Source organism: Vigna angularis, chromosome 1, assembly GCF_016808095.1.
Source record: "Vigna angularis cultivar LongXiaoDou No.4 chromosome 1, ASM1680809v1, whole genome shotgun sequence".
In the NCBI taxonomy this organism is placed as follows: Eukaryota; Viridiplantae; Streptophyta; class Magnoliopsida; order Fabales; family Fabaceae; genus Vigna; species Vigna angularis.
Window position 1 is genome coordinate 64,303,742 of NC_068970.1, and position 13,050 is coordinate 64,316,791.

General features: G+C 30.0%; 1 protein-coding gene and 1 long non-coding RNA gene across 2 annotated transcripts; one reads left to right on the forward strand and one right to left on the reverse strand.

Annotated features, from left to right (window-relative positions):
* Positions 1-1,168: 1,168 nt before the first annotated feature.
* LOC128196679 (uncharacterized) lies at positions 1,169-9,499 on the forward strand. Its single transcript, XR_008249108.1, has 2 exons — positions 1,169-1,490; positions 8,150-9,499. It is a non-coding gene; the product is annotated as an uncharacterized LOC128196679 (long non-coding RNA).
* Positions 9,500-11,033: 1,534 nt separating this feature from the next.
* Positions 11,034-12,846, reverse strand: LOC108320093 (40S ribosomal protein S15-4). The gene is made up of 3 exons (XM_017551431.2): positions 12,694-12,846; positions 12,411-12,620; positions 11,034-11,438 (listed from the first exon to the last, which is right to left on the reverse strand). Exons 1-3 carry the CDS (start codon positions 12,694-12,696, stop codon positions 11,190-11,192), a joined length of 462 nt encoding a protein of 153 aa, XP_017406920.1. The 5' UTR covers positions 12,697-12,846; the 3' UTR covers positions 11,034-11,189.
* Positions 12,847-13,050: the final 204 nt, after the last annotated feature.

Here is a 13,050-nt window from a genome sequence, read left to right on the forward strand (position 1 = left end):
GTGATCACATTTTTTAACACGAAATTAATATAATGATCATATTGAATTATTTTAAATAAAATGAGATTGAATTGAAGATAAAATAAAATTAAAAATCCATGAAACAACAACTCAATCAGTATTGAAACAAAATTACCAATTAAGAAAAATAAATACTACATGATTAAAATTAGATGTCAACTCGCATCTAATATATCAATTTAATTTAATATATCACTATTTCACAGATCAAATGATATTCATACTTTTTTTAAAAAAAGTCTATATTTAAAAAGTTAACTATCAAACTACTTTTTTTTACAAAATAAAGAGTTGATAATATTGTATTAGAAAGACTTTTATCTGTTCTTAAAAAAAACACTAATAATCATAGAGAAAAATTAGTCTATGTTTATCACGTTTAGAGTTTACAGATAACGAGAAAACCAATTGGTAGGCAGTTAATAAATTTTTTGCATGTACCAAAATAATGAATATATATATATATATATATATATATATAAATAACTTTAAATGTTAAGATTTTTCTTACTTTATACGTACTCGTGAGACGTCACCAAGATCAATTATCAATTAATTTTGATATCATTGTGAAGTTTTTATTTTGCAAACAAACATATATTAAAAATCAAAACACTATTTTCAATTTAAAATATTAAAATATTAAATTTTTGAACTTTTATATATATATATATATATATATATATATATATATATATATATATATATATATATAATCGAAAGTCTTCTGTTTTAGATGTCAAATGGAAGACATTATAAATTAATGAACAGATATTAAAAGAGGCTTTATCTATCATCCTGAAGTAAATTTTATATAGAAAGCAAAAGACTTAGATACTAATTTGATTTTTTTAGTAAAGTATTTTCAATGCGGTCTTCGTTTTTTTTTCAATCAAGTCCTAATTCTTGTTAATTTAATTTATGTTAATCTTTTTTACTAATACCATTTAAATAGACATCCTACTCACATCTCATCATCTATTTTGAACCATGTTAATACTAAATTAAACAAATTTAACAAAAATCAAAATTTACTTGAAAAAAAAAAAGTCAACTTAATATTTAAGTCAAATTAAAATAGAAGAAACATTGAACACTTTGAAAATAGGGTCGGAAAATAGGTTTATTTTTATTTTCGTTTCATTTGTTTTTTTTTTTTATTTTCTTTATCAGTTTTTCTTTTTTTAGTTATGGGCTGGTTAGGCATGAGAAGTAGGAGTTAATAATTTTTACTTTAACTATTTAACTTTTTTTTTTCTTTTTCTAAACCCTAATTCCCATTTAATTTTCCCTTTTTACTCTTCCATCAGTCCCTCCCAACTTCTCCCTCACAGCACACATCAAAATTGTTCTCTTCTGTTGGAATTCATATTCCATTTTTGGTGCTTCTATCCAGTGAGAGTGTGCTTTGTTCGTTTGCGGAGGGTTGTATCGTTCGTTTGCGGAGGGTGTTTTGTGGCTGGAGACAGGTTAGTTTTTCCTTCTTCGTTGTTGCTGTTTAGGTGCTGTGAGCTGTTGGATTTTGTTTAAGTTTTGTTTCCTGTATTCGTGTGAAGAAAATAGGAGGAGAGAGTGTGAACGGATATGGATATCTATGTATGTTCGAAACAAAGTAATGAATTGTTATGTGTTTTATAAATGTTCAGAATTAGTTTAGTGTAAGTTAAGGTTACGGGTTCTGTGAGTGTGATTTGGTTGAATGTAAAGTGAAAATCTTATTTAAGAAAGGAAGAAGTTTTTGTTATATTGTCATGAACATAAATATTATATAAATGCATGAAGGATGTATAAATAAACCTAGTTGATGGACTGTAGGTATTATTTTGTGCTGGTTTTTATTGAATGATGATTTCTAAGCTGGTGAGCCTTGGTTAAATGATAATTGTAATATTAATGATACAAGCTGTGTGAAAAGGGATGGTTGTGTACATATGATCTATTGTCATTCAGTTGAATCTGGTTTTATGAATGTGATGTTGTTGATTGAAAATATTATGAGATGAGATGGGAGATGGTTTTGTTATGTGAATTGATAATTGTTTGAAACTAGGTAGATAGAATATAGCAATAGAGTAATTATAAGTATGTTATAAATTGAATTGTTAATCTGATGATTAAATTGTTAGCTGCCATCTCGGTTAAACCCCGTTTTTCATTGGAATTTTTGGTATTTTAAAGGGCTGCTGGAATATGTGATGTTGAGTACAATTACTCGAGCTTTGAGTCACGTTTATATACTTATATGAGTGTGTGGTGTAGTTTTGGAAATTATGGGATAAAAGAGATAGAGAAATTTGCACATGCTGAAATTTGTTAAGCTGATAGAATCTAATTATTGTGGATATACCTTGTTTAGATGTTCTATGCAGATTTAAAGGTAAAAATCTAATGACAATAATGTTTGTTTACGTAATTATTTTTTATCAAATATATTCTATGATTTGTTACTGGATGAGTGGAAAAGTATTATTGTGTTTAAAAGTTGCTGTTAGACTAAGTATAGACTAAGTATAAATATTCAGGATATACTGCTTAGTGTATTCAATAAAGTTTAGTTATTAGTAAACAATTACTAGTGCTGCGACTTATTGGTTAGGTAAGTAGTCTATAAAAATGTGTAGAATAAGTTAACATTGGTTGCTCAGGATAATTTACTTAAAATTTCTTTAGTGTTAGGATATTTATCCTATTTTATCATGATTATATTGTGTCATGATTATGTTGTGTCTAGAATTACCCTATTTATCATGATTATATTGTGTCTAGGATTACCTATTTATCATGATTATATTGTGTCTAGGATTACCCTATTTATCATGATTATATTGTGTCTAGGATTACCCTATTTATCATGATTATATTGTGTCTAGGATGACCATATTTATCATGATTATATTGTGTCTAGGATTATCCTATTTATCATGATTATATTGTGTCTAGGATTACCCTATTTATCATGTACTTTTGTATTAATTTATTTTTATAAATAGAAGATTGTGAGAGGGAGCAATCAAGCCTTCTAGAATTATTTTACAGTTTAATTCTCAAGGGTGTTAGATTGATGATGTACGTGTTCAATGCTACCTTGAGCTGGTTTTAGTGATATAATTATTAGTTAACGTTCTTTAGAATGCGAAATTACATGTGGACATGATATGACTTTAAAAATTGAATGTGCTATGATGTCGAATGTGAGTGTGACTTGGTTGAATTAATATGTGGACAAAGTTGTGGCAAATGGTATATATTATGTTAAAGTGTGCTAGTTTATATACAAGCATGATTATATTTTAAGACTGTTCGAATCTGTTGGCAGCTATGTTTGTTTGAAACAAACTTAGAAAGTCAAAAACAGTTACTTTAGAGTAGTAAAATGGAAAGCTATGTCTCTAACTTTTAAATAATATCTTTTTGTTTATTATAAAAAAAAGGTTTAATAGCCAATTTTGTCCCCAGTTTCATTGACAAATCTCAATTTAGTCTTTCATTTTAAAAGTGTTTGAAATGGGTTATCACTTTTAAAATTTTGAGTCAAAATAGTCCCTTCCGTTAAATATAACCAAACGGAGTTAATGGAGTGATGATCTGGCAACATAACGTGTCATAATTTACTTGTGTGCATGCTGACGTGTTCCTTACAGAAGGTAGGGTTTTATTAACAAACTGGGTGTTGGAAATTGGGGGGAAATTGCCAGCTATTAGGGTTCTTCACATACATTGCGAACATGGTACACTGGTGAGTGTTCTTTTTCTTAGGGAAAAATTAAGTTAGGAAACCACCACCGACAGACCCAAACGCTGACCGAAACCAAGCACTCAAAGATGCGAGTTCACGAAACTCATAGATCAACACGAAGAGACAATACCCAGACCCAAATTCAAAACCGAAGACCTCTCCTTCGCAAATCGCAAAACAAAAAAGAGGATCAGAAGCTTCAATTCAAGCCTTGAATCAACGTAGAAGAAATAGAATCTCAATCCCAATTCCCAATTTAAGAAACCCTAAATTCAATCCCAATTCGAAATCCTCATTTCAAACCCTGGCTCACGAGACCAAACAACCAGCAGATCGCGATTCTTGGCTGGGGATGAGTTCTCTCTCGCCGATCTTTCCCATCTTCCGAACGCCCACTACTTGGTCGCCGCCCTCGACGCTGCTCCTCTCTTCACTTCTCCCAACGTCACCAGGTGATGTGCGAGATCTCCTCCTGTGACTCCTGGAAGAAAGTCGTTGACTTGCAGTGAGGTGCCTGAGTTTGTTTAGAAAAGGGTTCGAAAATTGAAGTTGATTTCCTTTTAGATCTGGTTTAAGGTGGTTGTTTTTAGTTGTTGCGGTGTTGTTTTCTGACATTGTAATCTGAAGTGAGATCTCCGATAGTAGTTCTATAATTTTGAAGGATAAGCGGGTAAAGTTTTGCAGGGTTTGCATAGGTTTTGTCTTCACAAGCGCGTGAAGTCAAACATAAACATAATATATGAGGTGCCTATCTCTGTCAAAATAATAAAGAAATGTTCACATTTCCAACTTCCAAGTTCATCGTGACTTCAATTTTCTTCTCTTTGCAAGGCCAAATTAGAACTACTGGGAAGGGGGAAGAAGAGAGTTGCTTCCCTAGCCAACCTCTCGCACGAGACAAAGAGAAAGGGAACGAAGCATCTTATTGCGGTATTCCAGTAATGACATGTAAGCACTATATGCTGCCAGATCATCAATCCATGAACGCCGTTTGTTTCTATTTAACGGAAGGGATAACGTTGACACAAAATTTAATAAGTAAGGACCAATTTCAAACACTTTTGAAATGAGGGACTAAATTGAGATTTGTCAATGAAACTGGGGACAAAATTGGCTATTAAACCTAAAATAAATAGAAATAACTGATAGTTGGAGGAGTAGTTAATGCGAATAAAGTTAAGATTGGTGCACAGCTCTTGACCACACAAACATTCCAATTGGATTGGTTTTGGTTTCAATAGACTTTAATTTTATGGGTAAAGTAGAAAAAAAAATAATATATATATATATATATATCACAATAATAATAATAAGGAGGTTTAGTTAAATTTCAAATTCATCATAAAGTTATGTATATTTGTATTAATTTTATTTATTTATTTATTACATACTTAATAATAAAAGAAAATTAATTAATTTGTTGACATTAAAATGATTTGTTGTTGTGCAACTGTGTTAGCATTGGGAAATAATTATTTGAAATCCGATAGTGAATCTTTAGTTCATTTGAGTGTTAAGTACATTTGAAGAATTAGTCTACACTCATAAACCTACGAAAGAGGGGATGACATTTCATAGGGTATTTTATGATGTTTATTCCATTATGTAATTTAAAAGAAGTTAATTTGGGTTTTAAAGCAATTGTATTTTTGTTTGTAAAGAGAATTTTACCTTTTATTTGATTTTTATGCTATTAGGGGTCTGGCTGTCCATGACTACATAAATGAATTTTTCTCGTATTGTCAACCTCATTGTCATTGATGCTGATGTTACTTTTTTTTTGAATTCTTGAAGAACTATTGCACCTCATTGTTATCCAACAATTCATTTGTTTGGTATAATGGTTAGTATTTTATTTATGACAATAAATCATTGTCTTTTTCTTATCCGTTTAATTTGAATCATGAATCATGTGCAGTTACAACGTTCTTAACATTAAGAGAAACTATGGTGTATGTGATAGAATCTGATAGTGATGGATATCTATATGTCGGTTCTAAATGGTCATGAATTCATAGACACACTTAAAACATATTAATATTCCTGTTATCCGCAATTCCTTTATCAACTTTTTAATTGATAAAAAATTTAAATGGTTTACAATAATTATTTAAATTTTAATTTTTTTTACCATAGTTATTTTAATTTTTAAACTTTTTACATGTGCAAAAATATATGAGGATTATAGTTACTTTTCTCCATTTGAGGCATATAAATTAGGAGCATGATTATTGACGCAAAGCTTTGGTTGGTATTACCTAGGTGATATGAAAAGTAAGACAATTATGAACAAAGCTTAATTGGAAAAAAAAAGGAGAAATCAAGAAAGAAAAAGGATAAAATGGACAAAGGAGAGCTTCAATTTGTTGAAGCTATTAACTGGTTTAGGAAGTATGTAATATTGTTTATTTTTTATCTATATTTGCCTTTTATTTTTGTGTTGACCTTAGTTGTTATTTAGATGCCAAAGAAAATATATGAAGCGATGAACATGCCTAGTCTAGAGGCATGTAGTCAATTAAAGGTTTGTTTTATGTGCATTTCATTTTCTTTTCAACTTATGAATTATTGTTCTCAAAACTTAAAATTTGATTGACATACCTACAGAAAAAATCTGAGACAAAGGCAGCATGAGCAACAAGAGTCACATCTTTGAACATTTATCTTCTCTTTTCTTGTTGCTCTGGTAAGAGCAACAAGAGAAGAGAAGATAAATGTTCAAAGATGTGACTCTTGTTGCTGCTGTTACCCTTGTCTAAGATTTTTTTCTATGTCAATTAAATTTTAACTTTTGTTAACAATAATTCAAAAGTTGAAAAGAAGATGAAATGCACGTAAAACAAACCTTTAAATGATTGATTACATGCTTGATCTGTTGGCTAGACATATTCATCGCATCATGGATTTTCTTTGGCTTAGCATCTAACCGTCAACATCACCAAAAAAGAGAAAATATGGATAAAAAATAAACAATAATACATACTTTCTAAAACTATACGGTTAATAGCTTCAACAAATTGAAGTTTCATCTCCTTTGTTCATTTTATCATTTTTTTTCTTGATTTCTCTTCTCTTTTTTTCTCATTGAGCTTTCTTCATAATTGTGTTACTCTTCATATAGTCTAGGTAATACCAATCACAGGTTTACGCCAATAATTGCATGCTTCTAATTTATACACCTCCTTAAGGTGAGAAGAGTAACTATAATCCTCACACATGTAAAAAATTTAACAATTTAAATAATTATCGTAAAAAATTTAAATAATTATCGTAAACAATTTAAATTCTTTATCAATTAAAAAGTTGATAAAGGGAATTCCGACTTACCGATAACAGGAATATTAATATGTTTCATACTAAGTGTGTCTATGAACTCATGGCCATTTAGAACCAACATTTGGATCTCCATCACTATTAGATCAATTATTGTCTTTCATTCTATCACATGCATGCACCATAGTTTCTCCTAAGATTAAGAATGTCGTAACTGCACATGATTCAAATTGAACGGATAAGAAAAAGACAATGGTTTATTGTCATAAATAAAATACTAACCATTATACCAAACAAATGGATTGTTAGATAATACCGAGGAGCAGTAGTTCTTGAAGAATTCAATAACGGTAACATCAGCATCAATGACAACGAGGTTGATAATACGAGGAAAATTCATTTGTATAGTCATGAACGACGAACTCTTGATAGCACAAAAACTAAATAAAAAGTGAAGCTCTCTATAGAAACAAAAATACAATTCCTTTAAAACACAACTAAAAAGTGCACACTAAGACGACTTAATTATATTTTTGTATTTCAATGATAAAGAAACTTGTTGATCAAATTTTTTTTTCAATTCATGACCTTGCTGCATATGTTTCTCCAAGATTGTAAAATTTAGATTTGTTTTTCTTAAAGTTGTTTATAATATTAACTGAAAATGAATTGAGTTTGGGTTCAGGTTGTTTTCCCTGATTATTGATTTGTGTATAATGTTCAATTGTTTATAACGTGTTTGTCTTGTCCTGCCAAAATTTTTGGGACAAGCCTGATTGATTTTATTGTTATTACTGATTCACGGTTAGTATTGAACTGCTTGGATGAAGTTTTTCTTTCTTTGTTGATTTATTTTTGTTTTTGGTGTGAACTGTATTTACCTACATCCTTGGAAATGATGAGTCTGAATGTTACAGTGGGAAAGTTATCCAGATTGTGAACGTCACCTCACAGTGGTAACATAATTTGATTGATTGCATTGATAAATTAATTTTGGATCACAATGCTTTTACCCTCTTACTAATTTTACCTATGTGTTTTTTTTATGCATCTCAGTTTGACCTTATTTATCTATTACTGTTAATCCTCATTCTTTATATTGCTGCTTTCTTTATTCAGTGTCCACAAATTCACTTTCAGCTAAAGTTTATTCAGTGTCCACAAATGTGTTATATGGACTATAGGAAGATGTTGTATGGTGGTTATATATATGAGTGCACGTGTGTGAGAAACAAATTAGATATTTTCTGGTGAATCTAATGTCAAATAATCCTTACAGAGAGAGAGCATAAAGATATTGAAAAGACATAAATTTATTGACTAAAGAATAGATTTCCAGGTTGGATGATGGCACACAAGATTCCATATCTTATTAACGGTCATGCTTAAGAAGATACAAAATAAGACATTGATATTATCAAGATCTGTATTATGAGTTTCATGTATGATGTCTGCTATGATTTTCTTGATGTTATTAAATTAGAAAATATAATTGTCAGTAACAATTGTATCCAGTTCAGGAGAAAGTTGGAGTAGGATTGATTGGTCTGAAAATGAAACAAACTTATTTAAGATAGGTTATTTGATTAATCTTTTTAAGAACAAGGATCCACTTAGAAAAGATGATAAAAAATTGTGTAATTAAAATAGGTAGAGGGTGAGCAAAGAGAACATTAGGAAACCTGTTTAAAGAAATCTTGATTTAAATGGATTTCATGAAATTTTGGTTTCTGATGAAGTTCACTGGCATTGATGGATCCATTTATTTATCTAACACCACCTGGTGAGATAAGGCTTGGTGTTATTGTTTGTTTTAGAATTAGCTAATTACTGAACACTATTCTTAACCCCCATTTTATTAGTCTGTAACTAAAAATATTTAATTCACTGGTGCAGTGGTTTGACACAGACAAATTACAAAGAATTGAAACTCTTTGGATAGATCTTCTTTGAAAGTACTTATAAGAGGGGGTAAATAAGTTCAAATTTCATAAGTTAAATATTGTCTTATGCAGAATTTGAAATAAACTTGTGATGAAACTAAACGAGAGAATTTCTATAATAACCTAATTATAAATTAATTTTAACTTAGAAAAAAATCAAGTTATATTACTTTCTTATTTTCTTCTCCTGTAAACATGTATTGAGAAGTTTATTCAGACATAACCTTAATATGTCTCTTTTATTACCTTTCATTGTTTACCATTGACAGACTGCATTGTTCAATAATTTCTTATATATATGAATAATTAAAAGTTTAGGTGTTACTTACCTTGATAGCATGACATGTTCTCAATAAATGTATGCAATTACTTTCTTGTTCTTGGCTAGTAGTAGATTATATCCGAAATTATCAATGTGGTTTTCTATTCTCTAAGAAAACATTACTTGCATAGAATTTTGGGTTTCTATAAGTTAACCTCAAAGAATGAAATGAAGAGTAATTGCTTCAAGCAGTTCTCTTGTGGATGAGAAAGTTGAGTATTGTCATATTACTATTGCAAAATTCTATTAAAAAAGTGGCTTGGTCATTGCGTTGGAGGAATGAAGTGCCACAAAGTCTATTACGTTTTGGTCAAACCATCTCATTCATTTCAAATCAATTGTATATTTTTTAAAGTTTTCAAAGATCCATGTCAACTTTAAGTAAAAATAAAATATAAGATAATCCAAGTACAAGCAAACTATAAGCAGTTTACCATTATCTACAATCTTAACAAAAAAATGTGTGCTTAAATAGACATTTTCTTAATCCAATTTTAGGGAAATAAACTTCTATCCGACTATATAACGCTCGTTGTTTTAGCCTGTAAAAAACGTCTTTAATTTATATGAAAAAAAAAATGATTTAATATGTAGTTGGAAAATAAGGATAAAAGCATTATAGTATTATTAGGAATTTAAGGTGAGTTAAAATCTTAATTCATAAAAATGAGTAACATATATATAAGCATAAGTTCAAAAATTCATTATCTTAATATTTTAAATTGAAAATAGTGTTTAATTTTTAATATATGTTTGTTTGCAAAATAAAAACTTTACAATGATATCAAAATTAATTGATAATTGATCTTGGTGACGTCTCACGAGTATGTATAAAGTAAGGGAAAAATCTTAACATTTAAAGTTATATATATATATATATATTAATTAGATATTTTGCTCATTTTTATGAGTTAAGATTTTAACTCACCTAAATTCCTAATAATACTATATTGTTTTTATCCTTATACTAAAAGAGGCTTTATCCATCCTCCCAAAGTAAATTTTATACTGGAAAGCAATCCCAAAGTAAATTTTATACTAGAAAGCAAAAGGCTTATATACTAATTTGATTTTTTTAGTTAAGTATTTTCAATGAGGTCTTAGTTTTTAATCTTGTTAATTTAATTTATTTTAATCTTTTTTAATAATACCATTTAAATAGACACCTACTCACATTTCATCATCTATGTTGAACCATGTTAATACTAAATTAAACAAAATTAAGAAAAATCAAAATCCAACTGAAAAAAAAACAGAAACCAAACACTTTGAAAATAGAGTCGAAAAAAATAAATACTCTCCACAAAAAATATTGCCACTCTAATCTTAAGAACATTCTATTATGATTTAATAGAAAAGGATTGCAAATGGATTTCAATTTCTTTTTAAATACATTTGTGAGTGAATTCATTGTTTCCAAAAGGCAAGGCACTTATTAGAAATTAGAAAATAGTATTGCCAGTTTTTGAAGAACGAAGATTTTTCATAAATAAACGAATAACATAAACGAGCGTAAGTTTATTTTAAGCCTGTTTTAAAATGTCATGTGGTTTTTCTCATCCAGAACGAAAGCACCACATTGTTTTTACAACCTTAACGTAGATGAGAAGCCTATTTACATACTAGGTTTAAACCAGAACAAATTTGCGTATCGAAGTTAGATTTAGCAGGTTCAAAAAACAACGTAGATTGGCGGTTGGTTCTATGAAGAACCCAATTGCTTTGAACAAAACGTAACTTCACAAAGACACTAAAATCTTCAATCTATAGAATTAAATCATGATAACAGTAACATAGATAAGTAACTGAAATAAAAATGGTCAAACAATCAAAATCTCTGATAAGAGTTGGTTTTCTTCAGACCACTACAAACTAAAGTTGCCACAAAATGTTCTCACTTGAGAGGAATAAACCTGGATGAGTGAGTAGCACCAATACCAGGTCTCCCGTGCTTAACGGGCTTGTATGAGATAGAAAACTCGGCTAAATAATGCCCAATCATCTCAGGTTTGATTTCAACCTGGTTAAAGGTCTTGCCATTGTATACTCCTATGATGCTACCAATCATCTCAGGAACAATGATCATGTTGCGGAGGTGGGTGCGCACTGGCTCTGGCTTCTCACCTGCTGGAGCTTCCCTTTTCTGCGACCAAAATAAAGCTTAGATATCAAAAAATCAATTCAATACCTACAATTAAACCTCAAAATCAAGCAAAATCGATGATCATTCTAACAAATCACAATACACTTGCCACTATTTAAATGAACAATTAGCACCAACAATTTGTACGCAGGCAAATATTAAGTTTAATTAAGAATTTGCCCAGTATACTTCTCCACACTATATTGCTTTGATCCTATAGGTACCACTTCTAAATCACTGGAACAAGCAAATGGGCTCCTTTAGCCTCTGGTGAGATGAAAAATTTATCTGACAGTTTCTTTTACGATCGGATTACAAAGATTTGAGTTTGAGCGCAGTGAACAAAATTTCATAAATACAAAAATTGTTTGGATATTGCTAAGTAAAATTGGTTTCACTATACTGAACTACAACAACAAGGGTTTCCTTAAGAACAGTTGTTAATATTATACCCGAAAAGTTTGTTCAGTTCCTATATCAAATAGCCTAGTTGACAAATTTGCAAGAATGGAAATAAATAAAATAATTTCACTATGCATCATGTGTGATTTGACTAAAAATGATAAACTAGATACATTTCTAGTGGGATGAAAAAATACAGAAATTTTATAACAAACGATTGAAATCATCAAAATGCTCAGATAATAGTATAAAATCATAAAACAACTTCAAGGTATACCAACTATTGGAAACAATTCGAAAGCACTGCGGCAAAACGCAGTAAAATAAAGATTTAGCACCGAAAACTTTCGTGCTATGCATAAATAATAAAGAAAAGATTTAGCAGCGATATCTTTAGTGGATTCATTGGGATTAAAGCTGGTGGTGCGACCTCAAAATCACTAGGTGTAAAGGAAACACGATACTATTAAAACATATCCACCATATACAACAAATTGAAGTTCAGAAAATAAAAATTGAAAGCATAAAAGCCAGATCAGAAATAAAGAGAGAAATAATAGAGTATTATACCGCTTTGCGAAGCTTCTTGATCAAGGCCATGGGCTTTCTGGTTAGACCTCTCTGGAACCTTCTACGAGCGCGAGCACTGAAAAGCTTGACAAGTTCATCTGTGGACATATCAAGAAGAGCATCGAGATCCACGCCTCTGAAACTGAACTTCTTGAATGTTCTCTTCTTGGGCTGCCCCGCTGCCGCCGCGACATCGACCTCAACGTCTGCCTGAAAATTCAATCACAGCCATGAGAACAAAAATCAACAGAGGCATTACCAATGTCATTGGAGACATGCTCACCATTCTTGCCGCTTCCTAGGTTTTCAACAACAAGAACTACGATAGGAGTTTCGATTTTGCTTAAATATGAGGGTTTTATACATCAACCCTAAACAATATAGAGAGTGTCGTTGGTTTCTGGGACTGGGCTTCAATATTAGATTACTTCCCAGAAAGCCCATTTCACCTTTTTATTATATATAACATTGAATATATTTATTATATAAATTTAAGTTGATTAAAATATAATTTAAAATAAATATTAATATTTAGTTTGCTTATATTTTTTTAATAAAATGCATTTTTTCACAATAATAAAAATAATTCAAATAAAGAACTTTTCCTATAATTCTAGATAACTTGTATATATTAGTGTCA